Source organism: Myotis nattereri (genome assembly GCF_964212035.1).
Source record: "Myotis nattereri genome assembly, chromosome: 5".
NCBI lineage: Eukaryota > Metazoa > Chordata > Mammalia > Chiroptera > Vespertilionidae > Myotis > Myotis nattereri.
This window is the reverse complement of record NC_138080.1, coordinates 105,140,066-105,163,138: the sequence shown is the minus strand read 5'-3', so window position 1 is coordinate 105,163,138 and position 23,073 is coordinate 105,140,066. Positions and strand designations below refer to the sequence as shown.

General features: G+C 52.7%; 1 protein-coding gene across 1 annotated transcript in view; it reads left to right on the top strand.

The window, feature by feature from the left end:
* The window catches only part of SH3PXD2B (SH3 and PX domains 2B), a gene marked incomplete at its 5' end in the record, with an annotated part of 86,238 nt that extends 75,974 nt beyond the window's left edge, over positions 1 to 10,264 (top strand). Inside the window, 4 exons of the mRNA XM_081092300.1 lie at positions 578 to 627; positions 1,491 to 1,616; positions 4,389 to 5,870; positions 9,981 to 10,264. Coding sequence (XP_080948426.1) covers positions 578 to 627; positions 1,491 to 1,616; positions 4,389 to 5,870; positions 9,981 to 10,112 — 1,790 coding nt within the window. The 3' untranslated portion in view covers positions 10,113 to 10,264. The remainder of the gene's footprint in view (positions 1 to 577; positions 628 to 1,490; positions 1,617 to 4,388; positions 5,871 to 9,980) is intronic.
* Between the last annotated feature and the right edge of the window lie 12,809 nt (positions 10,265 to 23,073).

Sequence of the window (23,073 nt, the reverse complement as noted above, 5' to 3'; positions counted from 1 at the left end):
TCTAATAGAAGACAGAGGAGATGGTTGTTTAAGAGATGAGTAGTCATCTCCACAGCCCAACTGCCAAACTACCCCTCCAGAGTAAAAATCCCTGAAATCATCAGCCCAAGTTGGTTTGGTTCTGTTTACGTGGGGTTTGTTCTAGAGCACCAAGCCAGGGGCAGTGACATGTATGGCATGTCTGCCATGTGCCAAGAGCCTCACACGTATTTACTTTCACCCCCACCGCTGCCCTGGGAGGCAGGCCTTACTCCCCTTCTGCAGGTGAGGGTCCTGTGGCTCCATGAGTCATATGACTTGCTGCAGCCGCCTCTGCATTATTCTGAAGCCTACACGTCTGCCCTTCCTAGAAAGCTTTCCAGTGCTCCAGCACACGGCTGTCCTGAGCCAAGTCTGACCAGCCCCTTCCGAACCCCGCTCTTCTCACGGGAAGGGTCACGGCGGCTCACTAACGCCTGTGCAGACCATTATGGCTTATCTTGTGTAGGACGGAACAGATCTTCCCCTGGTGTCCCCCTCGGGAATTTTATCTGTAGAATTCTGCACGTGTGTGAAACGAGATCTCCTCTCTTTATAGGATCGCCCAAGATGAGGCAGAGACCCCCTCCTCGCCGGGATATGACCATAGTAAGTGGCCCCTTGCTTCTGGGGAGCCAGCCAGCCCCTGACCTGAAACTAGCCCCTCACACATACCTCGCCCTTTCCAAAGACGCTTTCTTCCTGTGCACACAGCGGCCTCGTGACGCAGGCTGCACAGGTGGAAAGTGCCATTAACAGGTGGAAAGACAAGTTGCCCTCCGCTTCCTGAGCCCTTTGTCTTGTCGGTCTCCTCAAACACGGTCACTTGAGACCGGAACTCAAGGTCACTTGAGGTACAAACACCGTTTGTGGTGCCATTGTGATATTTTACTTGCATACATTTTTTATTCTTTCGGTATCTTTCTAACCAATACATTGAAAAGTGGGCCGTCTTTTTTTAAAGCCTGCCATTCAGTGAGCACCTGGTGGGTGCCATGCAGTGCGCTGGGTGCTTCACTCCCTTCACTTGTGGAATGTTTGCAGTGACCCCACCAGGTTGACCCTGACATTATCCCCATTCCACAGGAGATGAAACTGAGGCCCCAGAGGGGGAGTGGTTTGTGCACGGTCACACCCGTAATCAGTATGAGATTCTAACCCAGATGGGTCTGACCTGCAAACCTGTGTTCTTTCCACACCCCTCGCTGCCTCTTCAGTTCAGAGAATATCGTCTTGCCTCACATTTTCGTGATTGTTGGCAAATGTTTCTTCTCTTTGCTCTCAAGCCGAAGGGCCAGTGACCCATCTAGGAGATAATGATCTGAATGGTCCTCTTTGTTTAGTCCCATGGGTCCACCAGCGCCCCCTTGAGGATGATTGTGTGCCCGAGTCCCTTAGCACCCCCGTCTCCCCTCCTTCAGCGCCATGGTAATGGACTCCATGGGACTTAGCACTGTGTTTAATCATACCAGCCTCGAGGTCTCAACTTGCCCAAGCCCCCCATCCCACCCCAAGTGGAGGAAGAGTATTACACCATTGCCGAATTCCAGACAACCATCCCTGATGGCATCAGCTTCCAGGCGGGCCTCAAGGTCGAGGTGAGTGAGCCTGCTGTCCTACCTGTGATTCTTTTTTTTTTTTTTAATTTATTGTAACATTGGTTAATAACATTATATAAAGTTTTTGGCTTAACCAAGTTTTTGGGGTTTTTTTCTTATGATAAATTCTACATCCTCTATTTTCCTCTTCTCTCATTTTGCTTCCTGGTTCATTTCAGTATCGCATTAGCCTTCAGAATTCATGAGCAGAACCACATTGTGCCAGCAGTGGAGCTACCAGGCACTCCCAACTCCTTGCCTGGCCTACGTATCTTCATAGCATGTGTAATGATGATGATATAGGCACCTCTCTGTGCCCGGTACGTTCCATACTGATCTTCACAGAAGTTCCGGGAGAAGTCAGTATCTTCAGCCCATTTTACAGATGTACCTGAGACAAAGCGAGGTTAGGTAAATTGCTCATGGTGACATAGCTAGTAGATAGTGAAGCTGGGATTTGAGCCTAGGTATCTTTGGTTTTGAAGACCAGGCTCTTTTCTTTCCTCCGCATTCTTTTGATTTTGAATTTGCTTTTATTCATAATAGCTCTTAGCTTCTCTCTAGTAAATGAAAACTCCCACAGGTCATAATTAAGAGCATACATATTTAGAGCTTTCACAATAGTACTTTGTTTAGAGTGTAAGCTTAGCAAATCCTCATTGATGTATTTCATTTTGATTATTCTTAGTATGTTGAATTCATGGATGCGCCCACAATGACTTGTACTAGTATGCCCAGAATTGCCTTTAATTGTTACCATAGCTACCAAGTGTTGGAAAAATGCCAGTCACCCTCAGGTGAAGGGCCTACATTTACCAGCGCCCTTTTCTGGAGAGCGTCCAATGGGACTTAAGTATATGCCTGTCACGTGCACCCTGCTCTTTCAGTAATCTCTGCTGTAATTTAATAATAGGTAACGTTTACCTTTCAGCATCAGCCACCTGCTGTACGCATTAGCGTGTGTGGCCATCGGGAAAACCTGCAGCGGGTGTCATTGTTCTTACCGTTACCTCTTCTGTGTGGTGTGGAACCTCAGGAATGTGGTTTGTGCAGGGCCATTTGGGCAGTAAGTGGTGAAGCCAGAACTAGAACCCAGGACTGCAGGCCCCGGAGCCCAGCCTCTGCCCCCTCTCCGAGCTGGGCGCTGAATGCAGCAGCAGAACTATGCCCGCCGCCTCTTTGCCCCGCGTTTTATTACCCCAGGCACGGCTCCTCTCAGGCAGGGTCCCCTTTCCGGGACAGGGTCAGAGAGTGGGAAAGGCTCAGGCTCTGGAGCCCACCAGCCTGCCTTTACCTCCCGCCTCCGCCTCTTGACCGTCTGCGAGTCCTCAGCTCTCCTGAGACTCGGTTCCGCACCTGTGAAGTGGGATCATAACCCCCATCTCATGGGGCAGTTGTGAGCACGAGTCAGATGGCGTGCACAGAGCCTGCCAGAGAACTGCAGGTATGTATTAGCTCGGGCTGCCGTCTCAGAATACCACAGTCTGGGTATCACCAACCTCTGGTGGTCCGTGAGGTCTGAAAGGTTGGCGACCGCTAGTTTAAAATACAGGGATTTATTTTCTCACAGTTCTGGAGGCTGGAAGGCCAAGGTCACAGTGTCAGCAGGGTTGGTTTCTCTTGGGGCTTCTCCCCTTAGCTGCCCATGGCCATGTTCTCACTGTGTCCTCACATGGTTGTCCCTCTTTCTGTATGTTCTCCTGTGTCCTAATCTCTTGTTATAAGGACACCAGTCGTATGGGACATGGGCCCACCCTGATGAGCCCATTTAACCTAATTACCTTTTAAAGGCTCCATCTCCAAATAGAGTCCCATTCTAAGGCACAGGGCTTCAACATGAGTTTTGGGCAGATCCAGCTCAGCTCACAGCATGCAGCCTGGGTACCTTTCACCCATGTCACTTTAGATACATGGTCCTGAATGAAAGGCAACAGGTAACATAAGATCTTAAATACGGAGGGGGATTGCACCCACCGTTCATTCAGTGGGTGTGTATCCCAGAGGGAGAAGGCGGTGCGATGAAAGTTTGTTTTGCCTCCTTCATCACCAGTTCCCCTGTGTGTACACGTGAGCTGAGTGAGGTGCCCCCGTTTAAGGAGACACGTTTCTCATGCCGCATGCCGCAAGCACCCGTCAGCCACTTTATCTGTGCTCAGCCAAAGGAACAGCGACCAGGGCTACTTGGGGCTGCCCATGCATTTCACCTTGCACTTTAGAATTGTAGCAGACACTGCAGGGGCCCGTCCTGCGTCCCAACCACCTGAGTTGACTTGCAGCTGCATACAGGTCCCCTACCTCCCATGTAGCCCGAGGGCACCACCCGGAAACAGGAGAGTTAACCCCTGGGAGAAAGGTCTGTGAGTCTCGGGGTAACTGCCCCCACCCCCACTGGGGAGGTCGGGCTGTGCTTGGTCTCTCGGAGGGTCCCTGGTGGATGAAGCCCCCGCGGCCCAGAGCCATACCTGCTCGTAGTAGGCCCTCACCTTCCCTGTTTCCTCACTGTCACTTCCTGAAGTCATCCCCCAAATTCACCGCCTATGCGCGTGTCCGTGTGTCAGGGACTGCTTCTGGGGAAACCCAGGGCTAGACTGGAGCCCACCCGCCTGAGAGGCGCTCCTGTAGCCTCCGTCGGCTGTCCACCATCGATGTCTGGGAGCCTGCTGAGTGCCAGTCCCGCTTCCGGGACTCAGGTGCACGTGGGTCTCCTCTCCGCCCTGGTCCACTGGCTCTGGAACCACACCGACTAAGTGCTTTCCTCTTCCTCCCGCCCAGGTGATCGAGAAGAACTTGAGTGGCTGGTGGTACATTCAGATCGAAGATAAGGAAGGCTGGGCCCCAGCAACCTTCATCGACAAGTATAAGAAGACCAGCAATGCCTCCAGACCCAACTTCCTGGCTCCCTTGCCCAACGAGATGGCCCAGCTCCGGCTGGGGGAGGCAGCGATGGAGAACAGCATGGGCGGTGAAGCAGGCGGCCCCTCTCGGCCCCTGCCCGATGCACCACTCGGTGCCGTGGACTCTGGGATACCGAGGTCCAAAGACTGGAAGGGCGGAAAGGACGTCCTGAGAAAGGCGTCTTCCGACGTGCCGTGCACAGGCTACGAGGAGATCTCCGACCTCAACCAGGAGGAGAAGCCCAGCCTCCCTCCCCGGAAGGAATCCATCATCAAGTCGGAAGGGGAGCTGCAGGAGCGGGAGCGGCAGAGGCTGGAGCAGCTCAGGGGCTCCTCGCCCAAGCCTCCGGGCGTGATTTTGCCAATGATTCCAGCTAAACACAGCCCCCCGACCCGGGACGGCAAGAAGCCAGAGCCCAAGCCTGACAAAAGCAAGGTGTTCCAGCTGAGAAATGAGATGGGGCTGGAGTGTGGCCATAAAGTGTTGGCCAAGGAAGTGAAGAAGCCCAACCTCCGGCCCATCTCCAAATCCAAAGCCGACCCGCCGGAGGAGAAGCCGGAAGCCGTGCCCCAGAACCCCTTCCTGAAGTCCAAACCTCAGGTGAGGCCGAAACCAGCTTCCTCCCCCAGGATCGAGGCACCTCAGGGCGAAGAGCAGGTGGACATCTGCAACCTCAGGAGCAAGCTCAGGCCCGCCAAGCCCCACGAGAAGCCCTTGCTGGACGGAGAGAGCAGCCACCAGGCTGTCGGGGGCCAAGACGCGGCCTTCAGCCGCAGCTTCCTCCCAGGGGAGGGGCCTGGGCGCGCTCCGGACAGGACGGGCAAGCAGGACGGGCTCAGCCCCAAGGAGATACCCTGCAGACCCTCTCCGAAGCCAGCCAAGACCACGGATCCTGCGCCTAAGAACGTGCCCGCGCCTCTCAAGGAGGCTCCCCAAGAGGCTCCCCAGCAGAGACCCGTGATCCCGCCCCGCAGACCACCGCCCCCCAAGAAGACCTCCTCCTCACCCAGGCCCCTCCCGGAGCCCATGGGGCCGCAGCGGGAGGCCAGTGAAGGCAGGGCAGCCCCTGCCCCAGGCCGGGCCCTGCTGGTCCCTCCAAAAGCCAAACCTTTTCTGGCCAACTCCTCAGGGGGCCAAGATGACATCCGAGGGAGAGGCGGGCTGGGCCCACGGCTGGCGGGCAAGATGGGAGAAAACAGGGAGAAAACGGTGGCGGCCCCCTTCCCCAATGCCGACAGCCCGAAGGACCTGTACGTGGCCGTGGCCAGCTTCGAAGGGGATGAAGACACTAGCAGCTTCCAGGAGGGGACGGTGTTCGAGGTCCGGGAGAAGAACAGCAGTGGCTGGTGGTTCTGCCAGGTGCTCAGCGGGGCGCCCTCCTGGGAAGGCTGGATTCCTTCCAACTATCTCCGCAAGAAGCCCTAGCCTCCCCGCGGGGAGGTCCCGCGCGTCCCCGCTGGTTTTGCCCACATATTTAATATGCCTCTTAATTTATCATCCTCCACGTGGCTGCGAAGGAAGGCAGGCTCTGGAGGACTGTGGTTTCCTCCCTCCCGTGGGTGGAGCCAGCCCTGGAGGCGCAGCAGCCACGCCCTGGCTTTCTCTCCACTCGGTATCCCTGCCTTCAGGCCCGTGGCATCGCCGCCTGCTTCCCTGCCCACCCGGCGGCGGACCGTGACTCTCCAGGCCACCAGGAGCGGAACCCACCACGTGGAGAACCTGCAGGAGGATTTCTCGTTGCTGGGACGGGACCCGGCGCAGTGAGGGGAGTCCCTGGCAGCCCATCCGGCCTGTGGCTGCTTGCTCCAACCTCTCCATGTCTAAAAGCCGGTGACTTTATTCACCCCTTTCCCAAATGCTTGGTGCCAGGAAGGACTGTGCCCGATGGAAGTGGGCTCCGTGGGCTCCTCTCCGAGGCCTCAGGCCCCTGGGCCTCTCAGGCTTGACCAGATGCAACTGCCCCACGAGTGAGTGGGCCTGGAGGTCCACTTGGCCGGCCCTCTGCCTCCCAGCTTCTGTCTTGGGAACCTGATCCGTCCTGAAGGGGCGGGTCCAGCCTGGAGCAAGTGCCGGCCTCCGGGCAATCCCCGCCCCACCCTGGGGCCCTTCGCTTCTGTCCACTTAGAGCAAGAATCTCCACGTTTGCTTGAAAAAAGAGGACCATTAACAAGCCATGCCCCGTTCTGAGCACCCCTTTGCCGAGTAGCCAGTCGTCCCAGACTGTGTACGAGGCACTTTGCGTTCGTGTTTAACCCTCACAACAGCCCTCTCTTGTAATATTACACCCATTTCATAGATGAGGAAACTTGGGCGCTGTGTGCCCCAGGCACCCTAGCCAGGAAGAGGGAGAAGGAAGAGGACTTGAATCCAGGCCTGCCTGGCTCCCACCCCTGTGCCCTTCCCGTTGGAAGAGGCAAACCAGGCAGGGGAGGGGGAGAGCTGAGGGAGCAGAGGGCGCTGAGGTGGCCTCCCATGCCAGCCCTGAGGGGCCCAGGTGGCTCAGAGGCCAGCAGCTGGTTCTATCGGGCTGAGCGTAGCGAGCAGTGGCCCCCTCAGATGACAGGGCCAGGCAGCGCCTCCCGTCGCTCTGCTGCTGCCTCCCACTCCTCTCTGGCTCTCACAGTCCCCTTACACACACACACACACACACACACACACACACCCCGCACGCTCCCCTGGATGGAACCCAGGGCAGCCCTCCCGCCCATTTGATGGTGTGGTTCACGGCCACGTACGGGACTAGAACCAGGACCCTGGGTTTCCAGCTCCAGGCCCAGAGCTCCTGCCTGTGGGCCAGGCTGCCTGGGGGTGAGAGAGCAGTCCCCCCCGACCCCCACCCTGCAGGAGAGGACCTGGCCCTGTCCTGCCCCAGAGGCTCCGAGTCAGTGTTCATTGGCTGCCATGCCTTTGGAACCCCAAAGCCAGCTTTCCTGGGGGTGCTCGCTGTCCACCTGCAGTGCCAAAGGCCCTCCCCCACCACCTGGGCTCTGGATGTGTCTGCGGGAGAAGGAGCCTCCTCAGACCCCAGACCGTCTCCTTCCTTCCGTCCACCTGTAAGTCCCACCCCGCCAACCCGGGGGCAGGGCCCAAGGTTACTCCCTGCCCCTGCTCGCCCTTGGCCCCTGCCCAGAACCCTGGGGGGAGAAGGGAGGCGGCTGGAAGAGGGCCACCCCCTCTTCCCGGCCCCAGAGCACGTTTGCCTGAGTGTTTGCTCCCCTTTGGTTTACGCCACCTTCATGAAGCTGTTATGCAGGATTTGACTACATTTCAAGACAGAACTCTAAATTTTTTTTCCTGGTTCCCTTTCTGCTTTCCAGGACCTTTTCAAGCTTGTCCTGAGCTCCTACTGCGTGCCAGGCGCGGGGCAGGCCCCCTGCCGCCCCCTGCCCGGCTGGCTGTGGGAGCTTTGCTTTCCATTCGCTGACTCCACTGAAGGTGCTTGTCTTTGACCTCAGACCCTCCTCCGGCGATCAGCCGGGTGAGGAGGGACTCGTTCTTTCTCTGGGCAGAATGTTTTTCTGCGAATGAAAGGACTTGCCTTTATTATTATTATTTTTATTATTGTTGTTGTTATTATTCTGACGGGAACTGAAGGTACTAAAGCCACTTTCCTCTCTGTTCACTGTTCTTTCCGCGGGATACACTGGTGTCCCGCGGCCCCTCCCTCAGCACCGTTTGCCACAGCGTGGGTGCGTCCCCGCCACCTGGAAGTGGGGGTCTTGGTGGCAGTGGCTCTCCCTCGCTGTCCTTGACTGTGGACTTAGGTGCACAGCCTCCAGGACTGTGCCTCTATTCGGTGAGCAATTGACAGAGCAAACGCAGAACTCCCCTGGCATTCCCACCGCCATGGGAATTGGCCCCCGGCTGTAGGAACGGCCCCCACACCAAGCTCCGGCAGGCCCCCAGGGCTCAGACACGCTCCCCGCTTTAGCTTGGCCCTCGAGGTAGCCCTGGGAGGGGCATGAGGTCAGTCCCAATCTGTAGTGAGAAAATCGGGGTTCAGGGGGTGAGGTCGCATTCCTGTCTTCATCCAAATAGTGACTGACGGAGCAGAGACGGGACCCCGGGGGTTTTCTCCCCGCGCCCGTGACCTCCTCTGCCCCAGCAGTGAAGTGTGTGTGGGCTTCCAGGGGAGCAGGGGGCCCTCGAGTTTCTCCTCCGCCTGCCCCACGATGACAGGTCCGTGGGTCACAGGTAAATGCGACTCTGGAAGGCAGACAGTGACACCGCCACCCCTTTTCCTTCCTGTATTTCACCCTACATCTTAGGGTAAAACCACAGCTCGTGGTGCCACCAAATCTTAGGAAAATCTGAGTTTTGGGGTTACCGCTTGGTAGAATAGGCCTTTGCTGAAATTCTTCCGCTCAGAATTTCTTTGCCATTCGGTGGGGTTATGTCCTTGTCAGGCTGCGTTCTCAGCCTTAAAATATTCCTGAGCCCACGGGGGATTTCACTCCCAGGTGGAAGAGGAAAGCAAAGGCCACATTCAAGGGCAGGTGCCCGATCTCCCAGGGTCTGGAAGACCTTAGGGATGGGCAGTCTTGTGTTTATTCAGCCCGTACCAGGTACCAGGGCTGAGCGCTCCCGCCTCACATAGCTGGACTGGACACCAAGAAAGAGCAGGTCTCGGGCCTGGCCTTCATCCTGTCCTTGTGCCAAGTCTCTAACTGTTGCGTCCACCCCCTCCTGGGAGGTCTTGCCTTGTCTTGGGACGGTGACAGTGGGCACACAACAGCCTCAGCCATCCATGGGCCATCTTGCGCCCCCTTGGTCATCCAGGCCCATCCTTCCAGGCTTTTGCTGCAAGCAGCCATACCATGCCATAGACCAAACATGACCTAGTGTCAAGTTGTGGCCCAAGGAGTGGTCATTGGCTCACACGGAGGCCTGAGGGTTCAGGGCACCCTCCCTTGGCCCGGAGGATTTGCTCCAAACGTAGACACAGTTCTGACTTTGCACAGTTAAAGCCAGGAGGCTCCACAGCCCGCTCAGACCACCTGCTGAGGACCCTTCCCACCACCGCGACCGTCCGGCTCCGTGGGGTGATGTCTGTTTCTGGCGCTACCCTGCGGGTTCCTGAGCCCCGCCTCGTGCTTCAACATTCCATCCTCCTTCCCCTTTCTACCCTGTTCTCCGGAGGAGGCCTCCCTGGTTCCAACCAGGGACAAGGGGGCTCCATCTCTCTCCTGGAAGAAGCCAAACCCAGTGCCACAGCCAGCGCTTTTCGGGTCCTCTGTGGACTCGCGGTGCCCTGCCAGGCTTGTTGCAGCAATAAGCAATTCTGCGGCCACAGAGGTGTCCACACCTCACCCCTCTGTATGCCTGTCCATGCCTTTGGGCCCATCTCACTGTTCATGGTGCCCCTTTCACTTCCAGGGGGTGGTGAGGAGCAATGGTCACCTTCGCCACAGCCCCCGGGTCCTGCATCAGGGAGCAGCCACGTCAGCGGCCATGCCTACATCCCTCCAGGAGCAGCGGGCTCTGGCGCCGTTGCCCCGTCACCTCGTGTCCGCTCACAGGATGATGCTGGCGAGCTCTGGACACTCAGCACTCCTACACCCTCGGCAAATGGACAAATTCTGGTGGTGGTTTTTGTTTTAACACAAAAAAATACATGAGGATATATGATGTGAGGGGGGTGGCGGTGAACAATTAGCTGTAGCATGTATAGACTATATACTTACCATTAGACTTTTTTCTTTCTTTCTTTTTTTTTAATAAAATAATAGTGCTTGACTGGTTTCAAGCTTCATTGTGAAGATGCCGTGTCTGTGCATTTATTGGGCTGCGGAGCGGGCGCACGGCTTTTGCCCTGGCATCTGGGCCTGCCGTTCTGAGGTCCGAGAATAGAAGTGAATGTGAGCGCTTAGGTTTGGGCATTGCCCAGAAATAGGGCTGGCTTCTCTCTCTGGGCCCTAGTGCACCTTGATTCTCCCAACTTCATTGTCCAGAAACCCCGGGAAAGCTGTGTCTCCCACATGTTAGCTTCGCCTGAGCCAGAGCACGTCACATGGCCTGGGAGTCGAGGTCTCGTGTTGCCTGACAGGCAGGTGTGAGTGGTGCGGGCTGGGGGCTCTGCAGGGACCGCCCAGGCCATCTGCTCCCGGGAGGTGGAGGGCATTGCCTGAGCTTGTATGACTTTCCCAGGGGCAGAGCCAAGACAAAACCAACCCCGGTGTGCAGCCTTCTTGTTCCAGATGAGTCTTAAACTAAAAGACACCCGCCATCCTAGAGCAAGAAGAATAAGACCAGCAGAGTCCTGAGCAGAATGCCCGCGGGGTTTACATACACTGTCTATTCTCCTTCGGAGGGAACATGGCAAAGAGACCCGTGCCTGCTGGCAGACCTTGCTGAGGGATAGTGGTCATTCATTGCGGTGTTATCTCTGTTCCTCATAAGAAGGAAAAGCATTAGGGGGTTCAGGTTGCCCCGGGAAGCGTTTTCTCCCAAACCTTCCAAACCAGGAGTGCTTGGCCATCAGGATACAAGCAGCCTGGGCTTCCCTGGCAGGTGGAGAGGGGTGCAGGGCCTCCTGAGATGGGGACCGGACCGTGGCCAGGAACCAGACCTGACCTATTCTCAGGGGGAGCTCATCCCCCCACCTCCTGCAGGTCTCGCTTGGAACCAGTGCCCACCATGCTGTCCTCTGCTCCAGGAATGCCACACCACACGCCAGCCAGCTCTCAGTCACCCTCCCAGGAGGTGGAGGGCATTGGCGTTCGAACCTGTGGGTCCACGACACACCGTGGGGCTGTTCCTCTGAGTCCAGGGTCCTTCATGTCCGTCCCTTCTCCAGTTCCCTGTCCATCTGGTCCTCACATTCTTGCCACCCAGGCTTCCCAGCCAGTGATTCTCAGATTTTAGTGACCCTGGAATGAGCCAGGGAGCTTGTCACAATGCCCGTTCCTGGGCTGCACCCCTCAAAGTCCGAATCAGCGGGAATCTGTACCGTTTAAGAAGTACATTGTGAGGAAGTAGTCCATGTGCTCCTTCTGAGAAACGGACGGGCTCGGCACCTTGCCTGGCGGCATCGAGGGTGTTCAAGGATGGTGCTTTGTCCTATTCGTATCAGCGTCACCTGTCATTTCCTGGGCATGTGCTGTGTTCCGGGCCTGTGAGACACACTACATACACTCACTTCACCCTCAAAGTGCTCCATGAAGTCGACACCTGCATTTGACATGTGAAGAAGGCACTGACGGGGGGTCAGGGTCTCCCAGTGTGTGGTGTGTGGTTCTATGCAAGCTCTTGTACCGCACACTGTGCCCCTCCCAAGTGCTAATCTGCCGGGGTCCAACCCCAGCGGGTCCAGGGGTCCCCAAAGGTGTGGACGGAGTCGGCGAAGAAGGAATGACACGGAGACAGCGTTCAGTTGATCAGCAGCCTAGCCAGGATCTCCAGCCAAGTTCTGGTCTCGATCTCCAGAGAGGTTCTGCTGTTTATTGTCTTGTTACATCCGTATTTATCCCAGTTGATTTTAATCCTGTCAATTTCTATTACAAAGGTTAGGGCGTTTCTTATCTCCATTCCAGGGAGTAAAGATTATGTAGCTTAAGCATGATTGTTTGTAGTGATTAACTACCCGCCTGGCACTTAGTTAAGGAGTTTCATCCCCTCCCTGACTTCAGGGAAAAATTCCTACCTGGGGAAACAACCTTTCTCGGAGAGGTGACCTTGGTTAAAACACACAGCACTAAGGGGAGCAAACATATTAAGAACAGTATGCTATATACGCCAGGTCCCTTGAAACATATGCTGTGCAGATGTTTCTTTCCTGCAGCGACTGTGTCAAGCAGCAAGGATGGACTGGCTTCCGGCACTAATCCAAGCACAGATCTCACCCTGGTGCAATTAGTTCCTGGGTTCAAGATGGTCCTCCAGAAATACTTCCTTTTCCAAAAACCCAAGTCCGTAAAAAGGAAAAGGTCTAACTTCCCTTGAGCACATGCTATTGGCTGGGAACCGTGTAGCTATATCTGTTTAATCTTCACTACGGCAGTTCTAGGTAGGCATTCTTTATACCCATTTTATGGATGGAAGTTAATAGTCCAAGGCTAAGTTTACCCATGGTCATAGCTAATCTGAGGATGAGCTCAGGTGTCTAACAACAAAGCCCCTCACATGAAAAAGATCTGGAATCTCCCCAGTCTACCTCTTCACTCAGCACTTTCCAAAGTGTGTTTCCCGGAACAAATGCCAGTGAGTACTTGGAAGGAAGTGTTCCGTGGGCATGCTCGTTTGGGAAATAAACAGTTTCTTTACTGCAGGGCTTCTCGAAGCCTATTATATAATAACAAGCAGTTTCAACTTGGTTGCCCAGACGTACTTGACCATGAAGCCATTCACAGGAACAGTGTTTCATGTAATATAAAAGCTGGAAAATGTCACATTTCACATTTCAACTCTACCATGAATTCTCTCTGAACCACGACCCTTAGCCAATCCCTCCCCCTAATTCCAGCTGCAACTCTCCCCCCTCAGGGAAATCCAGTCTTTAATACTAACATTCACAGCATCACAGGACACTGTCCTTCTCCGAAGGGACAGCTGCACATAAACTTGGGTGCCTCCTATTCACTATTGGCCTGACTCGGAGAAATCCAAATGGATTTCCCCGTTGTCTGCTGGCTGCTAACTAGGCTCATTTTAGCTGATTTCTTGTAATAAGATATATATACAAAATTAAAAGTGTCTAAAGGATAAGCTAAAAAATGTATAATGAAAAGATCTAATTTTTCACTGTGCTTCAGTGGCAAGTCTTATGCGTCCCCCTAGGGCGCACGGACCCCGCTTTGTAAACCACTGAGGAAGGAACGGTGATGGGCTCTGGGGCTGCTAGACAGAGCTCGGTTTGAGTTCTGGCTCTGATAAAACACGACCTCTGTGAGGCTGAGCATCCTCATCTGTAAAACGGAGACCAGAAAGCCTTCCCCACAGCATTGCGAAGAGGACTAGAAGTCATGTGTGCCTCACCCACAGAATTCATAGTCTTCAAACGCGTTCATTGCCTGGTGCAGGAGTTGGCAAACTGCTTAAAGAGTCAGATAGTAAATATTTTGGGCTTTGGGAGCCAGGAGGCAAAACCAGAATGTTATGCAAGGACTTACATAACTCCTTAAAATGTAACCAGTTAGCCTGTAAAAGCCATTCTTAGCTCTGTACAAAAACAGGCAGCTGGCGGGATTAGGCCCTGGGGCGGTAGTTTGCCAACCCCCCTGGCCCAGGGTCGCTTCATCTCCTATTTTATTACTACTTTTCTCTAAATGGAAGTTTTTCCACCATGTGTTTATGGAACATCAGCCCCTCACATGATCGTGGCACAGCATCGTGTGGTCAAACCCACTTGGCAGCCACCGCGCGAGCCTCTTCCAAGCCTCCTCCTTGGGGATCCGTGTCACACGCTGCGTGTGAAAGGCCCTGAGAAGCCTGCCATCACGAACCCGTTTACCCTGCGTTAACCCAGTGTCTCCAAATTGTATTTGACAACAGAGTTCTTTTTTCCCCACATAACGTTCAAGGAACATCCCACAGAACAGACTTCGGAACATGCCGTTGTAGATCCCAGAATTTAATCGTTACTCAGAATGTCGCGGTGTTAAATTGAGTCCAGGCCCCATCAAGCGAGTCTCTGAGGACTGTGACTTGGATGGTGCGTCTTGGGATCTTCAGCGGAGTAGCCAGTCTTCCTTCAGAAGGAACTGCGTTTTTCTCCCCGGGTGTGCCTCGGGATCACCTGGAGGGCCGCGGGAAGTCCCTCCGAGAAGGGTCGAGGTGGCTGAGAGGTGGCTTGCACCGTGGGAAGTAAGCAGCAGCCACTGGGTGTCCTTGGAGGGGATTTGAGAACCAGGCCATGTCCTTGCTGTTGAGAACATGGACCTGCTAAGCTACTTCCAGTGTATTTTTTCACTGGTCAAATGCAGTGCTTCCGTACCATCTTAGTCCGTTCGGGCTGCTCTAACAAAGCGCCGGCGACCGGGTGGCTTACACACAGCCAAAATTGATTTCTCACAGTTCTGGAGGCTGGGAGTCTGAGACCAGGGCGCCAGCATGGTCGGGTTTGGGGAGAGCCCTCTTGTGGGTTGCACACTGCTCACTTCTTGTTGTATCTTCACGGGGTGGAAAGAGACCAAATTGGCTCTCTGGCCTCTTCTTATAAGAGCACTCCTCTCGCCCTAACCGGTTTGGCTCAATGGATAGACCGTCGGCCTGCGGACTCAAGGGTCCCAGGTTCGATTCCGGTCAAGGGCATGTACCTTGGTTGCGGGCACACCCCCAGTGGGGAGTGTGCAGGAGGCAGCTGATCGATGTTTCTCCCTCATCGATGTTTCTAACTCTCTATCCCTCTCCCTTCCTCTCTGTAAAAAATCAATAAAATATATTTAAAAAAAAAAAAAAAAAGAGCAGTCCTCTCAGCTGTCAGCCCCCCCAGCCCGACCTAATCGCCTCCTAAGGGCCTTGCCTCCAAATATCACATCGGGGATTCGATGTCAACGTATGAATTTTGAAGGGACACAGACATTCAGTCCAGAACGTGTGAAGTCCAACTTGGTTCTACCCTCATTTGCCCATGATATTGGAAGTACTACTCGCCTGGAGCGCCAGTTCACTTGCTGATAGAATGCAGTGGCTGAGGTTGACAATCATATGCCTATCCATCTTTTAAAAAATATCACCAAGCCCTAACCGGTTTGGCTCAGTGGATAGCGTCGGCCTGCGGACTGAAGGGTCCCAGGTTCGATTCCTGTCAAGGGCATGTACCTTGGTTGCGGACACACCCCCAGTGGGGAGTGTGCAGGAGGCAGCTGATCGATGTTTCTCTCTCATCGATGTTTCTAACTCTCTATCCCTCTCCCCTCCTCTCTGTAAAAAATCATTGAAATATATTTAAAAAATAAAAAATAAAAAAATAATAATAAATATCACCAAAATGGAAATGCAAAGTGAAAACGTTCTCATAGAGAAGTTTTATACCCAAGTTAAGAAACACTGTTTCCCTGTTTCCTCATAACCCTCCTCTTCACTGTGCCAGGCCCTGGGGCTGAGCAGACAGACATTCTCAATTGGAAAGTCTTTCTGCTGCCCGCCTCTCCACTTCCCGTCAGCACCCTGGGCGCGGGGAGGAGGGTGCACGGAAGCTCTGGGTTTGTTCTGGAAGGCGCTCAGAAGTGCCGGAATCACCCAGTGACTCACATCCACGCCGGGGCTGGCTCCTGGGGGGCGCACAGCAGCAGTGTGTTGAGAGACACCCGAAGCTTCTTCTGGAACTTCATTTCTACCCAAAAATTCGTTAGGGGGGAGGGAGGGAGGGAACTGGGAGTCAAGATTTAAGCAATTTAACCAGCAAGTTATTTGACACATGTTTATGTTAAACAGGGACATGTTGTGCAATAGAATATAAAGCTTGCCTGCGCTTTTAAGAGAAAACTGCAGACTTTGAAGAAATGGTTTCACTGGGCTGCTCGGGGTCAGCCCCGGGCCCTGGGCCCCAGGCCCCTGAGGGAACTTGAGTAGGTCAAGTTTGAGAAGCTACGTGATTCATCAGCAAGGAACACAGAGCCCTTCAGACCTCCTTCCAAGAAGGTCTTATTTCCGATCCAAACCAGATGCCCCATGGAGCGGGGAGGAGCTGTAGAGCGTCTCCAAGAAACAGGACACTCCATGTTAGTGCTTATTGTTTCTGAAAGCAAATGTTTTGGAGAACTTCCTGCTTTTCAAAACTTTCAGTTCTTCTGGTCACTTCATGGGGAGTGTCTATATTAAGTTGTATCTCTATTTAATTATCTTAAAGAAAACAACTTGGGCGCAGCTGGCGTGGTTCAGTGGTTGAGAGTTGACCTGTCAACCAGGAGGTCACAGTTCGATTCCAGTCTTGGCCTTTTCCCCTGGTTGGGCTCCATCCCCAGTGTAGGGCAAGCAGGAGGCAGCCGATCAATGATTCTCTCTCATCATTGATGTTTCTATCTCTTTTTTAAAAATATATTTTATTGCCGAAGCCAGTTTGGCTCAGTGGATAGAGCGTCGGCCTGCGGACTGAAGGGTCCCAGGTTTGATTCCGGTCGGGGGCATGTACCTGGGTTGCGGGCATATCCCCAGTGGGGGATGTGCAGGAGGAAGCTGATGGGTGTTTCTCTCTCATCGATGTTTCTAGCTCTCTGTCTCTCTCCCTTCCTCTCTGTGAAGAATCAATAAAATATATTAAAAAATATATATGTATATTTTATTGATTTTTTACAGAGAGGAAGGGAGAGAGACAGAGAGCTAGAAACATCGATGAGAGAGAAACACCCATCAGCTGCCTCCTGCACACTCCCTACTGGAGATGTGCCCACAACCCAGGTACATGCCCTTGACCGGAATCAAACCTGGGACCTTTCAGTCCACAGGCCGACGCTCTATCCACTGAGCCAAACCCGTTACGGCGATGTTTCTATCTCTTTCTCCTTCTCCCTTCCTCTCTGAAATCAATGAAAAAATATATTTTTTTTAAAAGAAAACAACTTTTTCATTTTTCAGCTAAGGAGTACCAGTTTGGGGGTGGGGTGGGGTGGGGTGGGGTGGGAAGGGAACACCTGAATTCCCACAGGTGCACGTCCAATATTTAGCATCAGGACCTGGGACTCATGTAAGACCAAGTGACATTCAGGTGCTACCTCACCATCCGCTGCCTATCCTCACCCACTCACAGGCCCGAGTTTAGGGAAAAGGATAAGGGTTCCCACCTCTATGCTTCCCACTCATCGTCGAAAGCTGGATAGTCCGACAATAACTAAAATGTCCCTTCTGTGTGGGCTGAAACACAGCTGCCCTGTGGTAGGCTGGCAAGTGGCTTTGGTGGCAGGAAGAAGAGAGCTAGCATCCCCTCAGACTGCTCTCCTTCAGTCTAGAGGGGCAGCGTGCTCCCTGCAGAGCCAAAGTCCACCCATCACCTCCAACAGTGGGTCAGTAACATCAGCAAAGAACACACACGCTCGCCACTCAGGTCAGTTATGAATCCAACGTGCCTGGCCGAGGTGCCTGCACAGGCATCCCTGTGGCCCCCAGCAGACCCATGACAGGGAGACTTCCCAGGTACAGAACTGCCTTGGCACAAGATGACTGAGCCTAGCGCCCGTATGGACATCCTGAAACCATCTTCATGTGTGAGAGCCCGGGAACGACCACCAGAATCCTGGGGCCTGCTCTGGGCCAGGCGTGGTGCTGGGAGCTGAGGATGGAGATATGACTAAGAGAAGTGTCGTCTAGCCAAGAGGACTGACCTGCAAACAACTGCAGGGAACTGGGGAGAAACCTAAGAGAGCAGCTACACAAAATGTTGGAAGGGAAACTGGCCTCCAGGGTGAGGATTAGGAAAAGCTTCCTGAAAGGCCCAAAATAGGGGACCCACAAGGTGAGGGCAGTGTTCCCCAAACCTTAGCTGTGTGCGGAGCACCCTCGCACATCTCACCTGTTTCAGCATTTACTTAATATTTTACTTAAAGTTGATTAATTCAGCCCAGCCAGTGCGGCTCAGCGGTTGAGTGTCCACCTATGAACCAGGAGGTCATGGTTTGATTCCTGGTCAGGACACATGCCCAGGTAGCAGGCTTAATCCCCAGTGTGGGGCGTGCAGGAGGCAGCTGATTAATCATTCTCTCTTATCATGGATGTTTCTATCTCTCTCCCTCTCCCTTCCTCTCTGAAATCAATAAACATGTATTAAAAATAAATAAATAAATTAACTCAGAAGTTAAATATACTTCTTTGAAGGGAAGCATTCTATCCTGACAATGAATTGAAAAGCTGTATAGTTTTCCATTATTAGTAAGTAACTCTAAAAGTAATGAGTAGAAGTGAAATGGTGTCACTGAGTTCCAGGGAGGTCCAGTTAGTTACCTATGGAAAGTTCTGACCTTGAGTTCTCTCTCTCTCTCTCTCTCTCAATAGATTAGCATGTGTTAAGGAGGTGTCAAAGACAAGCTAACACCAAACTGAGATTTTATAGTCCTAAAAGGAAAAGAATTGCAGTACAAAAATTGGTACTAACTTGTACACTGTAATTTGATGTCATTTCATGCATCTGAAAATACCACCCAAATCGCCTTTCCCACACTGGATTAATTTGAATGCTTTTGTTAGGTCTAGGGGGCATGAGACAATTTAACCCAAACGTAGACCAGCCAGGACGGGAGAAATGTGGAAGGGTAATTACGGCACTCTGGACGCTGGGAAGCAGTACATTTCCATAACTGCAAAGTGAAATCAGAACAGGACCACCCCATTTGATTACCCTTTTCAGGATCTCATAATGCTCTAATAATGCTAGAGATAATTTTGATTTTAATTAAAATTCTTTTGTTGGCAGTGATAATGGCATCAGGCATTAGAACGGTGGAGTCAGACTGGACCTCAATTCAGCAACCTCAGTACTTGAGTTCTGGCTAAGAAAGAATTCAGAGCCCAGACTCAAACTATAAGAGAAGTTTATTTAGAAAGGTGAGAGACAGGCAGGGGTGGGGGTGGGGGTGGAGGGGGCAGCGAAAATGAGAGAAGAAGAGAGGAGAGGAGAGGGGAGGGGAGGGGAGGGGAGGGGAGGGGAGGGGAGGGGAGGGGAGGGGAGGGGAGGGTTTTCCTGGGCCTGGAGCTGAAACACAACTGGGACCTAGATGTATTTGATTCTGGTCAGAACCTCACGTCCTGTGGGCTTAATGCTTAAGGGTTATGTTCTGCCCGGTCCCCTTGTTCATTTCCCCTTTAAAGGGGTATAACCTGCATGACTAGCAACATGGCAGGGGAGGAAAGGTCAGGGGAGGGTCTGAACCACATGACCGTCCATAGGAAAGGTCACGGGGTATAAGCATGACCAGGGATATGCTAGGGGAGGAAAGGTCACCCTGGGGGCGAGGTTCCAGCCCAGTTTTGCCCATTGCTAGGTGCCCAGGGCTTTCCACCCTGGTGACCTTCCATACCTGGCCTGTTGTCCTTGCTATGCTCACGCTGCCTAACTGCCTACCACTCGTAGAGCCTCTTTTCAAGGCACTACTGAATTATAATAAGATGTTTTAAACCCTTTGTGTGGAAGGAAACAAAAGCAAGAATTCTTTATAGAGAATGTTGCTATAACACTTACCACATTGCACAGTAATTTTGTGTTTATGTGTCTGTCTCCCCACCAGGCTGGCACCCCTGTGGGCAAGGGATCTGTTGCTTTTCCGTCTCCTGAGTATGTGGTAAAGATGGGGGTGGGGGTGCATTATTACAGTGCTCAGTGTCAGCTGTCTGAATGCGCCCACCCAGTTAGGGTGGTGGGAGGCGAAGAAAAAAAACACCAAACAAATACTCTAGTATGTGGCTGTTTTCTTCATGTGAGGCAATGTAGCGTGGTAACTAATTTGGGTTTAGACAGAACTGAATTCTCACCTCTAAAGTGAGAATAATAGCACCTGCCTCACAGGGTTGGTGTAAGGATTAAATGAGTTGATAGATGTGGAGCCATTAGCACGGTGCTAGCACATAGTAAACACTCCGTTGTTGGTAACAATCATTATTTTGTTGTTTTTATTGACATAATTACACACACAAGTTATCATCGTTGTTTGTGGTTTTTTAAAATATATTTTTATTGATTTCAGAGAGGAAGGGAGAGGGAGCGAGAGAAACATCCATGATGAGAACCAGTGATGGGCAGCCTCCTGCACGCCCCCTACTGGGGATCGAGCCTGCAACCTGGGCATGTGCCCTGACCCGGAATTAATCTAACCGTGACCTCCTGGTTCTTAGGTCGAAGCTCAATCAGTGGGCCACGCCGGCGGGGCCCAATTATCATGTTTGAATGGCGTGGACATTGTGCGTTTCAGCTGCCGGGAACCCACTTTCCTTTCTCCATTTTCTAAAATTAAATGAAGAAAGGAAAGTGGGTTCCCGGCAGCTGGAACTAAATTAGGGGAACCAATTTTCCCTTCCCCTCCATCCTCGTGATTAGAAAGGGACGGGCTTCGCTCATTGGCTACAGCAATAGGCACATGACCCAGGCCTGGCCAATCAGGACAGCCCAGACTGCCGGCTCCCATTGGCTCAAAGCCAAGCCAATGAGACGCCACCTCGGGCGCTTGGCCGGCCATTTTGAGGAAGAGGAAGTCGTCTCTGCCTGGCAGTCTGGCCGTGGGCGCAGTCCTCTGCGCGGTGCAGTTTTGGGTGGGGCGGCGTTTCCGGCCACTAACCAGACGGAGGCCCGATCTCTCACGTATCCGTAGAGGGAGCAGTTCTGGCTCCGTCTTCCTGTCGTCAGAAGGTATTTCTTTTTAATCTTTATTGTTGAAAGTATCACAGAATACCCCCTTCCCCCCTGAGGGAATGTTAATTTCAGCTGGTGGGCTGTGAGGTGAGGGTGTAGCGGGCAGCACTGCTGGCGTTAAATGCGGCAGAAATGCCACGCTGCACCCCCCTGTAGCTCTGGCGCGCGGATGCTCGCGTGGCTGCTGCTTGAAGCCCCACAGTCAGGCCGCACCTGCCGGGCCTACAGGCTAAGCCCCCTCACGGCTCACGGTTCCTGCCCGGTGCGCCGAGCATTGTGCTAGGGGCTCTCGGGAGGCAAAGTCAAATAAAACCTGCTTCCCGCCCCCTCAAGGCCTCACCCTGGAGGCCAGTTGACCAGAGAAACGCAACTCAGACGGCCTGCAGGGATGACCAGGGAAAAGCGTTGATTTAAGGAACTGGACATTCCCAGGGAGCAGGTTCAGGCGTCGCTGGGTCCAGCTCCGATGATTCTCGGGGTTTGGGTGTTTCCTCTTCCTCAGCTGTATTTCCCTCCCCGCTGACTTCCCCTCTGGGTAGGCTCTCTCCTTTTGCAGAGTGGCCCCAATTTTCCCCTCCTGGAGGGCTCTCAGACGCTCCAAATTTACAACACCCCCCTCCAATTCATGCTCAGAGAAAAAAATTTTAAAAAAAGATAATTTCTTCTAAAAAAGTAAAAAAAAGAAGGCCCTGACTCTGACCATGATTGGTCACGTGCGCATCCTACACCCGTCACGTGTTTGGAATCACGCTGATGGGCTCACGCCTGGCCGTCGGGACACTTGGAATGGGGGGTGGCGTGGGCTCCGTCGGAATCCTACGGACTGAGACCTGTTGCCAAACGTGACGCAAGCAGAGGGCTCAGCCTGTGCTTGTGCAGTCGGCTGTCTTCTTGCACCACTGCCTTGGCCACGAAAAGAATGTACCTGTTCAGCATGTTGCTCGGAGGAGAATGAGAGACATCCGAGACAACCCCTGGCCCGGCCCTCAGCCAGGAGTGACGTCGGCTTGGCCCCAGCTGACCCGAAGACACGTGGGAACCACCAGTTCCTTGGAAATGATTTTCAAACATGTGGAAAGGTTGCAGGAGAAGGCCGAAGAGCATCTTTACGTGGCTGTGCCTGTTGTTAACATTTGCCCCGTTTACTTTACCATTTGCCCTCCTTATATGTAATTTTTCCTGAAACATTTGGAAGGAAGTTATGTGTTCCGTATCTTTTATTTTTTTTTTCAATCCTCACCTGAGGATATGTTCTCTTGATTTTTAGAGGAAGGAAGGAAGAGAGAAACATTGATGTGAAAGGGAAACATCTATCGGTTGCCTCCCATCTGGGGATGGAACCCACAGCCTGATCAGGAATCCGACTCCAAAACTTTCGGTGCGTGGGACGACACTCCGGCCAACTGAGCCACCCGGCCAGGGCTATATCATATGCTTTTGCACCTAAATCCACGACTGTGTTTTACCTAAGAATAAAAATGTTCTTTTATAATCACAGAGCAACTTTTCACTGCAGGAAATTGGACATTGATAACTTTATCTACTCTGTCATTCATATTCTAATTTTATCAGTTGGCCCAATAATGTCCTTTATAGAATCATGTCTCTTTGTTCTCCTGTAATCTGGAGCAGTTTCTCAGCTGTTCTTTGGCTTTAATGACATTGATTTTTTTTTTTTTAATATAGCCTCCCTCTTTTTATGACCATATGTCCTCTATTTGTATTTGACTGACATTTCCTCATGATTCCATTCATCTCCAGTCAGAGTTCTACAGAAGAAGCTTTGTCATTCTCAAGGAATCCCATTTGGAGTCAGACAATGTCCACTTGGTCATTTGGTCAAGGTATTGTGCATTTTTTCCTTTGTTACTATTTTCTGCTTGCAGTGTCTGTGGGGTGATAGTTTAAGATAATGCAAATATCCATTTACTCCTCATCAGAATTTCTTCATATATTTCACATTCATTGGGGATTTTTGCCTGAACCAGTCTTTACTAATGTATTAGTCAGATCAGGCTGCTACAACAGAATATCATAGACTGAGTGGTTTAAACAGCAAACATTTATTTCTACTTCTGGGGGCTGGAAATCTGAGATCAGGGTGCCAGCATGGTCAGGTTCTGGTAAGAACCCTTTTCTCTTTGTATTCTCACAGGAGGGAGGGAGGGAGGGAGAGAGGAGCGGGGAGAGAGAGGGAGGGAGGGAGGACAGGCTCTCTTCCTCTTATAAGGGCACTAATAACATCACGGGAGCTCCACTCTCATGACCCAGTTACCTCCCAACAGCACCACC